Source organism: Polistes fuscatus, unplaced genomic scaffold (genome assembly GCF_010416935.1).
Source record: "Polistes fuscatus isolate 324 unplaced genomic scaffold, CU_Pfus_HIC Scaffold5, whole genome shotgun sequence".
In the NCBI taxonomy this organism is placed as follows: Eukaryota; Metazoa; Arthropoda; class Insecta; order Hymenoptera; family Vespidae; genus Polistes; species Polistes fuscatus.
In genome coordinates this window covers 9,652,763-9,666,731 of record NW_025113129.1, presented here as the reverse complement: position 1 = coordinate 9,666,731, position 13,969 = coordinate 9,652,763, and the positions used below count along the sequence as shown (strand labels likewise).

The 13,969-nt window shown below is 34.3% G+C and overlaps 1 protein-coding gene across 1 annotated transcript in view; it reads right to left on the bottom strand.

The window, feature by feature from the left end:
* Nucleotides 1-13,537, bottom strand: part of LOC122521843 (retinal homeobox protein Rx1-like) — a 42,580-nt gene extending 29,043 nt beyond the window's left edge. The window contains exon 1 of the mRNA XM_043642547.1: nucleotides 12,311-13,537. Within this exon, the coding sequence (XP_043498482.1) occupies nucleotides 12,311-12,485 (175 nt within the window). The 5' untranslated portion in view covers nucleotides 12,486-13,537. The remainder of the gene's footprint in view (nucleotides 1-12,310) is intronic.
* Between the last annotated feature and the right edge of the window lie 432 nt (nucleotides 13,538-13,969).

Genomic DNA, 13,969 nt, shown 5'->3' with positions numbered 1-13,969 from the left:
GAAATATACGGGCGTGTACAGCGTGCTGGGATACGTCTGCGCAATAATTGGTTTCGGTGGGACAGAGTAACCATCATCGTGATTAAATTCTACCAGGCAGGCGCAGAATGTCGACGTGACGACGCGTTCACCGCTAGATCCTGTCTCTCTCTTTCTGTTTAACACGTTCCCATTCTCTCTCTTTCTCCTCTCTCTCTCTCTCTCTCGGCCTTTCTCTTTCTCTCATCTAAATCGTCTTCTCGCAAGGCGAATTGCGAATTAAACTTCGTGATTTCGGATCTCCTGACCTCGAGTAGTTCGAGCTACTCCTAATTTACACACTTTATAAATGCCAATTAAGAAACTGATGTAAGACAGGCAAAAAAAGAAAAGGAAACTTCGTATTATACACAAACATAAATTATTTGTTTTTTTTTTTATAATAAATCAAATATTCAACGGAAATTGCTGACAGAGAAATAAAAAGATTGTTCTCGTCTTGTATTTTAATTATTGCGATAATTTAATTATAATAATAATAAATTATTAAACAATGTTTTAGACAATGTTAAAATATCATTTGTTTTGGACAATATTTTCATTGTTAATGATTCTTTGAATGAAAATACAATAAGGAATATTAATCAAAACTTCGGATTAAAGATTTAATTTTTCAATATAAAATATTGAAATTATTCGATATACGTTGAAATATAAATCGAAAGAAAAAAGAAATAATGAAAAATATGTCAGAGAAAAAAAAGTGTTGGTCATTGTCTGTATTACTAGGAGAAAAAAGATAATAATCGCGGATAGTAGGTGTGAGTTTAAAAATTAAAATGTGTGAGTACAGGAGAGAGAAAGAGAGAGAGAGAGAAAGAGAAAGAAAAGAGTGTTCTATCACGTTTTAGCTACTTAAGAGATTGACACGAAAAGATATAGTATAATGGACGAAGTGGTTTCGACCTGTGCTTTCTCCTGCCCGACTCCTAGTGACTCTAATGGGCCAACACTGATCGCTGATAAATTTTAAAACGCCTAGGGGGCCCTTTTGATTCTTCTTCAGCTGCTTAATCGAGTTAAGGTGCCGATTAAGAAACAGCCTGCCGTCACGTTAACGTTCAGGATCCTACTACATAGTTTAGTCATTGTCCTACCGTAAATCTTTCGATTAGTTTACTCAAAGATCTAACTAATTCTTTCTAATCGTTCCCAAATCAATATCTTTGTCAACAAATTGATAAAAGGAGAATTACTTTTTTTTTTTTTTTTAATTAAATTATTGAAAATACCTTTTTTAAAGCATATGAAATAAAAACACGATGAATCCAACTAATTTGACTAAACATCTTTTTCTTTCCCTTTTAATCATTTTAACTAAAATATCGCGATCATCGAGTTAGGGGTAGAAAGGAAAGTTTTATTTCAATTTTACGATGATGCTTCGTTAAGGAAGATTTAAAATTGATGTAACTTTTGTACAAAAAAAAAAGAAATAAAAAAAGTAAAGAAGTAATCTTTTTTCAAGTGAATATTGAAGGTGATGAAAAGATTGGAAAGAGTGTAACTAAACGTTTTCTTGGTTTCTTGTCAAGCAAGTAGATATTGCTAGGATCCAAGGTAGTAGGTAGGTATATCCTATAATCCGTCGGCGTTCGCCGTATTTGCGAGCAAAACGTCACGCGCGATAATTAATGCTAAACGGATTAACTTCCTCGAATGCGAGCTCTCTCGTATTAATCCGATTATAATGGACTGACGTTAACTGTGAAAGGTTTATTACTCTTTATGCTAAAAGAAGTCACCTATTCTATTATAGTTTGACACTACCACCATTTCCTATTGAAATTCGGTCACCGATGTATTGGCTTCGAAATATTTTGATTCGTATTCAGCGCATTGATAAATATATCGAATATGTAAATCGATATTCTATATTACACGAAGAAGAAAAACAATTAAAAGTGACACTAATTTATTTCTGATTAAATAAGATTTGTAAGAGAGAGAGAGATAGAATAACGTTGATCAACTAATGGGTGTAATTAGAGTGTCTGCGTGTGTGTATAAAGTAGATCGTTTAGTCAAATATTTTTTTGGGTGCAAAATTGCAAATCATTTTTGTAATATTACGAGTCTAATTACGAGTTTAAATCCTGTCGGAGGAAAGTAATTAATTTTGATAATCATCTAAGAACTTTCGAATCATTCTATGCATGTACATAATATTACATCATATAACTATAAATATTTTATTGAAATATTAAATAATTTGTATAAGTTATATTAAAATAAAAAAAAAATATATATATATTTTTCAATGCGTCATATATATATATATATATATATATATATATATAATATAAAATAACCACGTACACGCGCGCGGTGCGTTTTCACTTCCAATATCGTATTAATTCAATTTATTACATATTATGAAATATATAAATTAATACAACAACAACAAAAATAGATTAAAATAGAGAATAAAAAAAATGAATACTGATACGGATAAGAACGTAGAACACAATTTTGAATTTTAATAGGATGATATAGAAAAATATTAGGAAAATGAGAAGGAAGGAGCAAGAGAAAGAAAGAGAGAGAGAGAGAGAGAGAGAGTAAGAGTATGAAAAAGTAAGTTTCTTTTAGGATATACTAGAAGAAGACGCAAGGTCTCGTTCGGTCGTTTATACTTAAGCATGGCTGTCGATTCGAAATCTAATTTCCTTGATCGGCGTGGGAGGACAGGTCGAGACAAAGAGGGAGTAAAATCGGGAGGGAAGAGGCAGAGAGGGGGAGGGTATAGGAAATAAGAGAAAGAAGATGGTATGCCGTCACACAGAGGGCTTAGCTCGCCGACCAAAGAAGATTACAGAATTTGTCTTCTCGTGGACCGTCACTGGTGTTCTCCTTCTCTTTTCTTCCACCCTCTTCTTCTTCCAATGTATATATATATATCTTTCTCTCTCTCTCTCTTTCTCTCTTGTCTTCTTCCAACGCTCGGAACCGACTCTTTCGGTTTTTATCTCCGGAACGAAACGCAATGGCCACTTTGCGCCAGGGCACAAAGTTTCGACGGAAATTTCTTCGTAAAAGCCCCGCTGTCACCTTTCGCGCGATTTAATCCGACGCACCATATCGATCCTCCTCTCCGCTAACCCAAGAGCGTGGCTCTTCCTTCCTCAAAAAGAATGGAAGAGAAACCAAAGAGAGATAGACAAAGAGAGGAGGAGGACACCATTACTTTGTGTGTGTGTGTTGTATGTATTTTTTCTTTTTTAGATTATATATCGTAATTATGATAACTAATAGAAATGCATTCGTATTAATTTCGAATAATTCAGTGTTCATTATTTCGAATTTAGGTCACAAATTTTATACATTTTCTTTTTTTTTCCTCCTTCCGTTCTTTTAATTTCTCCAAAGAATAATCTGACAAAAAAAGAATAATAGAATATTTGTTCATATTTGTATTTTTGTTCCGAGTCGTTTTTTTAATCCCCTCTCAATTTAACGTTAGACGAGAGATAAAAAGGCAACCATGAATCGTTTATATTTCCGAGATATTTCGAGTTAAAGCCAACAGATAAATGTGTATTTTCTATACGGAAGCAACGATAGAATCAAATTTCCATTTTGAAATTTCATTGGTGAAAATTTACGAACGATTCGAGACAACCGATGATAAAATACTTTTCTTTTATTATTTTATTTTTATTTATTTTTATTCGCGACGACAACGGTCGCGTTTTATAGCACTTATGAACAAAAACAAAAAACATGGCGCTTATCCCTATCGAACAGTCTTTGATCATCGTTCGAAACATGTACGGCCGAGTAATCCAGCATGTCTGTTAATAAAATTAATGAACAGGTTCCATATCGAGTCACTAATCCTTGCCTGTCTTCTCGACCGTTGGCTCTGTTCGATAAAATATTGCAAGTAAGAGAGAGAGAGAAAGAGAGAGATAGAGAGAGAGAGGGAGAAAGAGAGATGGATAGAATATATAAAAGAAAGAGATAAAATGGTTCTTGATCGTTCATAGTCTAAGAAAGTATCAGGTTCGTCGATTATTCGCGTACCCAGTATCGAATTATTAAATTGTCAAAGTGTGGTGGCGAACGTGTGCTAGGAAGCGTGTGCTCTTAAGAACTAGTTTTATCTTTCTATTTCTCTCTCTCTATCTCTCTCTCTTATCTCTTTTCTCTTGTTCTCTCTTCTCTCTGACTCTTGCCTTAGAGAAAAGGCTCTTAAGCTGTCATCAAGTTCTTGCCCTCGAGGATAAAGTTTCTTTCTAACAAACGGGTCAACGTACTTACTTACTCACTTACTTACTTACTTACTTACTTACTTAGTTATTTACTTACTTACTCGAAGGAGAGGCAACTTTGTTCTCTATATTGCCACCTCGTTTGATAATGAAAATGAAATTTGATAGGAAACTCATCGATATTTCGTCTTTCGGACATTTTGTTTAGTGTGTGTGTGTTTGTGTATTTTTTTTAAATATTTTATATATTCCAATTTGCGTTTCGGTATATGTGACGTTTGTAATATTTTCTCGAAAGATTTCGATATCTTGTAATTAAGTAATATCGTTTATCTGTTGGTTTAATTAAGAGGAGAAACAACTTTGTTCTATACGTTGTCCTATCGTTAGATAATGAAAATGAGATTTAATAGACGTATCATTGATTTTTGTTTTATTTACCTTTTGTATTCCTATTAGTGATTTTGTGAAGGAATATTATTTGCTAATATTTTCTCGAAGATTTTTCGATACATGGTTACTCGCTTATCACACTCGACTAATTCGTTTAATGGTATCACGCGAGGATCGTTCTTAATCGGTCTTTGAAAAGTTTTGAAAATTTCAGAAGCACCGCTTCGAGTCGAATTAAGCTGATCGGGAATCAGGTTTTCGTTGAAATCCCTGGAAATACGAGAACCAACTGAATTTCCGATATTTCGTGCTTAAGCGTAACGGAAATATGACCATTTAAACGAACGAAAAGATGATAGATAAAGATAAAGACTAAGAGACGAACGTACAGAAATGAAAAAAAAGGAGAAAGAAAAAAGAAAAATAAAACAAAAATTGAAAGAACATATTTTAAGCCATCAAGGCAATCCTACTATTGTTTTTTAAATATATAAATAATTTTGATGATTTTTTTTCAATACACGACGATTCGAACGAACGAACGAACGAACGAACGTACGTAAAAAGATGGAGATAGAAATAAAAAAAAACAAAATAAAACAAAAAAAATTGAAAGATCATATTTTTAGCTGTCACACCGATCTAACTTTTATATTTCAAACGTCTAAATAATTTTGATGATCTTTTTATTCGATTAGATTCTCTTGAAGTGTTCTTTTTTCTTTTTTATTTTGTTTCGTGGAAATATAACTGCACGTAGTACTTTAGGTATACCTACAAACTTAGCTTGTAATAAAGGATAAAACAACTTTCTCCCTACCACCCTCTCTTTCTCTCTCTCTTTCTCTCTCTCTTTCTCTGCCCCTCGTTATGGTTACCGGTTAATAATTTAATTGTTCCCTAGCGTGCACGCTTCATTGGGATATCTTAGCTGGGATCGGTGCACGAGCTTCGTTAGCTTCCATACGAAAGGGATAATATACATAGATACGAGTATACACTTGGCGTGTTAAAATTCACATTTCGTTGCTCACCGAGCTCAAGAAATTCTTTCAAGATGATCAAGTACCTACATTAGAAATATTTAACATGCTAACTAACCTTCGTTTGTAATTATACCAGACCGTAATAAAACTGGTGACTCAGATCGATGATTATACAAAAATATCCTCGTATTTGTATAGTTAAAAAAAGTGTTCATTATTGTATCTTAAAAAAAAAAGAAATAATGAAAGTTAGTTATCAATCTATTAATGTATATAATTTAATCTATCCTAATGAAAACGTTGAAACAAATTAGAACAATACTCCTACTCGCTTTATCGATGTATTTAGTATACCGATTTTGAATTATCCAGGCGTCAATATTAATCGCGGTAATGACGTACTGATTGCTAATCGGTGCACAAATTACACGAATACCACCTTGCCGTGAACATCTGGATATATGTACTTATGTATATCTGCGTTTCTCATTTGCCTATAGCTGGATAGCTAGATAGATAACTAGATATATATATATATATATATATATATATATAGAGAGAGAGAGAGAGTTTATAGCAAGGGTTAACTATATCTATCTTCGTTTTCAACATCTCTCTCTACCTTTGTATGTGTGTGTGTGTGTGTATATTTCTCTCTTTCACGTTCTGTCTTCGCTTTGGATTCGTGTCGTCTCGTCGACGACTATCGATCACGACTGAAACGTTTCGGGTATCTCTACGAAGTAAAGTAGGTTCCGCGACGATTCCCGGTGTACGATTGATCGCCGACACCTGTGCACCAATTACTACTCGTGAGCTTTGATCCGACGGTAATTCGCTTTAATTGCTAAGCTTCTCTCTATCTATCTCTCTATCTCTCTCTCTTTCTCTTTCTCTCTCTCTCTCTCTCTCTCCCTCTCTCTTTCTTATGATTGCTATTTATCTTCCATGTGTTTATCTCTATTTTATTCTCTTCAAGTTTCTTTTCATTTTCTTCTATCAGAAAAAAAAGATTAACGCGACGATTGGTATACCTAAGCAACACTATACTTTGTTAACGATACGATTACCGTTTCGATAGAAACTTAATAGAAATTTGTATTATCCTTTTTTTTTTTTGGTGTCAAATAAATGCAAGGTATTTTGTTATTACAATACATTAAAATTACTCGTGTTTTATATTAAATTTCGTCTAAATTATTATTGGATATTTTTTTTCCCCGCAAAATAAATCGAATAAATTTAATTCAACAGATTAACCCCTTCGTATTATTTACTATTTACAATTTCTTAACAAAATTTTACCGATATAAAATATAAATCGTTATTGTATAGGAGGAATGATTATTTTTATTATCATCATTATTGATATTATTATCATTATTTTCAATCGGAATAATTTCAGGAAGACCTTTAACTCGAGATAATCGATTTCTTTTCGTTCTTTCCATCCTCGCATACAAACACACACACACACACACATACACACACACACATTAACGTACAAACACACGACGCAACGAAACGAAACGAAACTAAACGAGACGAAAAGCTGGGTAGGATTGATAGGATAAAAACGCGCATGCGCGTTCCCCGTTTTTCAGTTGGATCACCAGAAGATTCACCTTTTTAATTTAGCGCTCGGACAAATAGCGCTCTAGGGTAAACAAACGACGCTCGTTTAAATCGAACGTATCGAGGCGATAAAAATTTCTCGAACATCCCTCTATCCATCCCCCAGCCCTCCCCTACCATTAGTACCCCCGACCCTCTTCCCGATCCCACCCTCAGCCCGGATTCCCAGCAAACCTCTGGCCCCCCACCTCCCTTTCAGATCCTCGATTTCCAACCAAATGTTATAACGCAAATTGCTGCTGAGTTACTCCTCGCTCCGCAAAAGTAAATTTGATAGAAATTTTATCGAAAAAGTGCGCGGAACGTAATTAATGAAGCCCGTTTATTCGTCGAAACTTTTACCCACCGCCCTCCCCTGCTACCCCCCTTCCCCACGTCGTCGTCCGTCGGCGGTTGAGCTCGGCGTGCAACCCGGTTTGCACGGAGACCAGTTTCACGTTTATTCGATGGCCCCGTGAACGTCCGACCAAAAAACAAGCTGTTCTCGCAATAAACGGGTATGAAATTACACGTAATTGCTTGCACCCCGACCTCTGTTTCTCTCTCTCTCTCTCTCTCTCTCTCTTTTTTCTTTTTTTATTTTTGTCGCATACACATAGTCTTGTACGATGGTGTGTATCTGCGTGTACACACGTACACCACCTACCTATTATTGTTTTGGTCACGCGATCGAAGTTACCCCCTTCTATAACAAAGTACTTTTGCGTATGGCACACGTTTGCAGACGGTGTCACGATCTTTTTCCCGTAATACAGACATTAGAATGAGTAAGAGAAAGAAAAGGAAAGAAGGAGACGAAAGAGAGAGATAGAGATAGAGAGAGAGAGGTTTTCCTTTGAATGATTAGGAAAGAAAAAAATAGTATGGAAGAAATGAAGTTATAATCTTTAAGAAAGTATTGTATAATAAAAGACATTGTAATATATGATTGAGATAGAAGAATTTTCTTTTTTTTCTTTTTTTATGGCATTAGAATAAACAAAAGAAAAGAAATTAACGAGTTGAAGGTGAGGATTTTAAACAATCTCGCTTACGAATCAATTTATTTAAAATTAAATTCACGTAAGAACTCTCGAGAAAGCAACATACATCTCTCTCTCTTAATATTTTTATTTAAATCAGCGCTAAATAAAAACCTTTAAGCATAAAGCTTAACGTTAACTTACATTAAGATAATGTAACAACGTAGTAATATGCATTAATAATAATAAAAAAAAGAAGAAAAAGAAAAAACACGAAAAAGAAACACGAGAGAAAGAGAGAGAGAGGGAGAGTATGAAAGGAAAAATTAAAAATAAAAAAAGGAACTAATCTCAAACGGTGGACTTGGCGTTTTGCATTTTAACGAGTTCTCTGCTTGTGAGTAAAATTATTCACACACACACGTGTCTCTGTGTGTGTTTAACGGAGAAAGAGGAGAAACATACGCCATAGAAGAAAGTAGAAAGAGAAGAGAGTGAGAAAGATAGAGAGGGGAAAAAGAGTTTAGTTTAATCGTCCAAACGATGCCGATAATTACCGTATAAACCGAAAGAAATTAATCAAGACGTTAAAGGAACACCTGTTCTCCAATTATCCTAATGATTCAATCGTGTACTCTTTTGCTGCCTTCTCAAAAAGGTGATCCGTCTTACTTGACGATACTAGATTGGTTAACTTCGTTTTAAGATAAAGTTCCTTAAAAGAAGATAAAAAGACAAAGACACATACACACACACACACCCACGCACACAGAAAGAAAATAAATAAGAAAGAAAAAGAGAAGATGATGAAATATAAGAAGAAGAAGAAGAAGAGAAGAAGATGAAGATGATGAAAAAGAAAGCAGATGATGAAGGCACGATCCATTAGTAGGCACGTCAATTCACTCTTAAGAAGCGACTGACTTAAAGCCGCTTCTATCTAATTCTTTTTTTTAATCTTTTTTTTTTATCATGTATATATATATATCTTTCTCGTTCTTTCTTTATATTTTTTTATCTTTCTAAGCCGTTCTCCTCCGTACTTATTAGCAGAGACTGCGCTGCTCGGCTTTTACCTTTCCTTCTCGCACGCGGTATCTTAATTAATGATAATTCGATTAGCCGGACAAGATTGAACCACAACTAAGCAGTCTTTTCCAAAGTTATTCTTCTTCCTATTTTTTAATGTTTTTTTGTTGTTTTTACATTTTATTTTCATTCCTTTTCATTGTCTTTTGAAATAATATTTATTTTTTATTTTGTTCAATTCATCCACTCATCCCACTCTCCCCCTTTCCAAAATATCGACTTTATTTATCGTTCTTCTTCTTTTTTTCTTTTTTTTTCGTTTAATTGCATTTTTATTCCTTGCCTTTTCCAAATATTTTGTTTACGTTCAATTCATCCCTCAAAAATATCACCTTCGTTTATTATTTTCTCTATATTATTATTTCTTTCATTTTTATTTTCGATCAATTTGTTTGTTCTTTTGCGTATCGTATTCGTTTGTTTTTTCTTTTATTTTTTTAATTATTATTCCTTTTTTGTTTTTTAGTTTCTTATCAAGAAGCAGCTACCATGAGTAGTTTCCTTTTGTCATCTCAACAGATGGTATCTCGATCTGACGTCGGCGATTAAGAAGCAATTAACGTCAACCTTTGCCAAAAATCACGCGTCACCCTTCTCTCTCTTTCTCTCTCTTCGTTTCTTTTTTTCTCTCTTTCACATCCAGTCCCATCCTCCTTCTCCTTCTCTTTTCATCGTACAACTTATGTGAGATTAATTGGATTGATATTGAAATTTATTTCTCGATGTAACCTTCTACCGATGATCTAACTTCATCATGTTCAACCATAATGATCTCACCTGGAAAATTATCGAAGAACAAATTTGTTTTCTTTTCATTAATTATTACGCATCTCAATTTTATTCTTTTCCTTTTTTATTTTGTTGTTCTTTATAATTTTTATCCAATAATTATTTTCTTTTATATTTGCGTATTAAAAGAAACGCCCACGTGTCCCGGTACGATTTCGATTTCTCCCCATCCCATCCCATCCCATAATCGTTTTATTTCATTAAGTTTATTACTCGTGAATATTGTAATTTTTTTCTTATTATTTTATTTGCGCGAATAAAAGAAAAGTCCCCACTGGTCTCTTATGGTTTCGATTATGTGATTTTTGTTATTTCCCCATAATTGTTTTACTTTATTAGCCCCTAAACTCGTCATCGTTTCTATCCGTCTCTTTCTTTCTCAATTCACCCTCGTGGTCTTCTCTCTCTCTCTCTCTCTCTTTCTCTTTCGATAACGGTAGTAGCACCCGTACGAAATTGTTTTGTCGATTCTGACCTTTCCACCGAAAGTGTTGCGTCGATACGTGCACCTGCACGAAACGCGAACGCGGTAGGTAGAATGACACGAAAACGACGCTCGTTTTCATTGCTCGAAGGATAAATTCGACCTTCCAGACGAAAGTGTGTCTCGAAATTGGAATTATTGGATATACGTTTACTCGATGACCGACATATATATGTGCATGTTTGTTTCTAGGTGCATGTGTGTGTGTGTTTATATACACCCATATCTATCTATTTACATTAATAATATTTATGTGAGTTAACAGTTACGTCATTTAATCATCGATTATCTAATCGCTTAAATCGATCTTATTTAATGTCATTTCGTATGAATTTATTTGACAAATTTTTATGGTAAATTTTGTAATAATATATGTCATACGTTTAATTTTATCTTTTAAGTTAAAATTATTTAACTTATCAACAAGTGTATTTTATTACTTGTAATATGTAACAAATACATTGAATATTTGTTTCAAATAAAAATATCTTAGTAAATGTAAGGATAATCTAACCGTGTATATTACAACTTTTAAAATATAAATAAAATAAATTTAAATTTGTTTAATTAAAAAATTAATTAAAATTATTTACGCGTGTTTATTAAAATTTGTAATATACTTAAATAATCAACAAAATTCGTTTAAATGTTTTAAAAATAAAAAGATATTCGGGTAAATCTACGTACGTAAATTGGAAAATGAGAACATAAATTCACATATGTGTGCACGTTGGTATATATAAACATACATTCACCGTATATAATTATGCATATGTATAGATAGATAGATATGGGAAAAAAAGTCAGTGGGAAAGACTTTCTAAAGGGCTTCGGTTTGACTGTACTCGGACTGCGAATTAACGCGGCTGCCGTGTCGTCGGAGTTGAGATCGTCAACGATAATAACGATTTTCCAATTATACGCTAACATTACCGGCAAGCTATCCGTGCGACTTGAACGACAGAATACACACACACACACACACATAGTATTCACACACACCCACAAATACACAGGACGTATACACACATTTGCAAATAATCGGCAGACACGTATCTACGTAGCTGTTTTTAATGATATGTGATGATAGCCGTATAGTAAAAGCACACGCACGAGGCCAATCAATTTATGCTGACATCATTTTCAAATATTACATACAAATATTATATTGAATTCTTTTCCATTTTAATCTTTATACGTTCTATGATAAAAGTAAAAGAATGAATTATTTTAAAAGAGAAGAATAACTCGTTCTCTAATGGCTAACGAGCGTGCACCGTCGGAACATTCAAACGATAATACCGTCCTACCTAAATAACCCTAATTCATTCTAATTTCAGATAAATATGATCGTTTTACAAATAATACAATGTTTCAATCTGATTTAGAACAAATGACCCATTTGAAATAATTAATACGATATATAATATATCAATGATATTGTCAAAATATCTTCATAAAAAAAGAAAACCATTACAAATATCGATTAAATAGATTGAACATGTAGAATAATAATTATCAAATTAAATAACGCACATAACAGTCTTAATAAATTTTTAAATAAAATAATAATATAGTCCGTACACAAAAATTCTCGATATAAATGGGAAAAATATTTCTAAAAAAATAGATTAAAAAATATTTTGAAAAATATATTAAAAGAGATGTATGTATGTATGTGTGTGCATGTGTATACGTGTGTGATAAACAAAGGAGTACCAGCGTTCTCCTGAGTCTCGCGATTATTGTCTTCCATCTCTTGATGATTCCTTTTGTGATTAGCCAGGCCAAGTATGGCATCGATGCTGTGTCGTGGGGTGCTGCTGGTTGGTTTTGGCAGGACAAGGTCCTGACTGTTTTGCGAGCTCGTTTCAACGAGCTGCTGCGAATCCATCGCCGTGTTAAATCTGACAAATCCGAAGAAGAAGACGACGGAATGATGATGTCACTGATTTATCGTGAACGTTTACGTATTTTGATTATATTTTGATTTTATCTTTTATCCGTCCGACTGGACGAGAAGTTCACTTTCCGAGTACGAGATAACACACGTTTCAGCGTAGAAAACAACGAGAGGACATTTTTTTGTTCCTCGACGCGCGAAACAACGCGTGTTTATTTTCTTGTTTTTCTTTTTTTTTTTTATTTTTGCCCAATCGTTTCTCACACGTTACGAATTTTTAAGGCCACTCGTAAGCAACTAAACGATTGTTACAGTTTAAACTATCAACGAATTTATTTCTAAAGTCATGAGAATAATAAATTATTTCACTGTCCGAAATATCACTTGTTTTTACGTAGAAATCAAATGAACGAATTATTTTCACGATGACATTTTCGTGGTAAAACGCACCGTTACACGGATCTCATCATATTTTTTAACACCGCACCAAAACAAAAGAAAAACAAAAACCAGACAAACTAGATCGATGATCACCCCCTCTCTCGAAGAATATACTCTTCCTCTTCTTCTTATCTCTAATGTTTCTTGCACAATCAACAATTTTAAGTAGAATCCTTTCCTGACGTGTCAAACCTCTTGAGAAAAACACTAGCTTGAAATATAAAACTTGGGTCGATTAATCACTTACTTTGTATAGTTCTTTAGTCAAAGCAGTTAGATCTTGACACGAGTTAGTTGAAAATTGTAATGATCTTTGGTTTGATAGATTGTGATTTCTGTCTTCTGTTTCTATCAATCCTCTCTCTCTCTCTCTCTCTCTTTCTATCTATTTCTGTTTGCCTCTCTTTCTCCCTCTTGTTCTCTCTCTCTCTCTCTCTCTCTCTTTCTCTCTTTATCTGAGTGTGTATGTCTGTCTCTCTTTCACCCAAAATACGTAATGTCGTATGTAAGGGGTCGAAGGTTTGAGAAGTGAGAGAGCGTGCGTCCTACTCGAGGACTAGCCGGCCGTCGTCTAGCGGGGTGGCCTTTGTTGCAGCTGCACACAACTACTCTTAGTCGAGAGAGCCACGATAGATAGATAGAACCGTGAGGGAAGAAAGAGGAGGAGGGGAGGTGGATCCTGGAGTTAAACGTAATGGGCGTGGTTTCGATCGGCCAATGGTAAGAAAGCCCGAGGTTGTTCCTAACCAATGGTAGGAGAGATCGACGAACATGGCGAGTCAGTGGTGCTCAATCCCACTCTTACATTTTATTCTTTACCCAACCCCCAATCTGATATTCTAACACGGTGGGGAGAGTTTTCGGCTTGCGTTAGACTCCGAAAGGGGTGGAATGGTCGAACGACGAGTTTTCTTCTGGCTTCTGTGACAACCTACGTGCGTTTCCACTCTCTCTATATGTGTGTGCGTGTGTGTCTGTATGTATGTATGTATGCATGTGTGTAGATCTTTAGTAGACTGTGTGTATATTTGTGT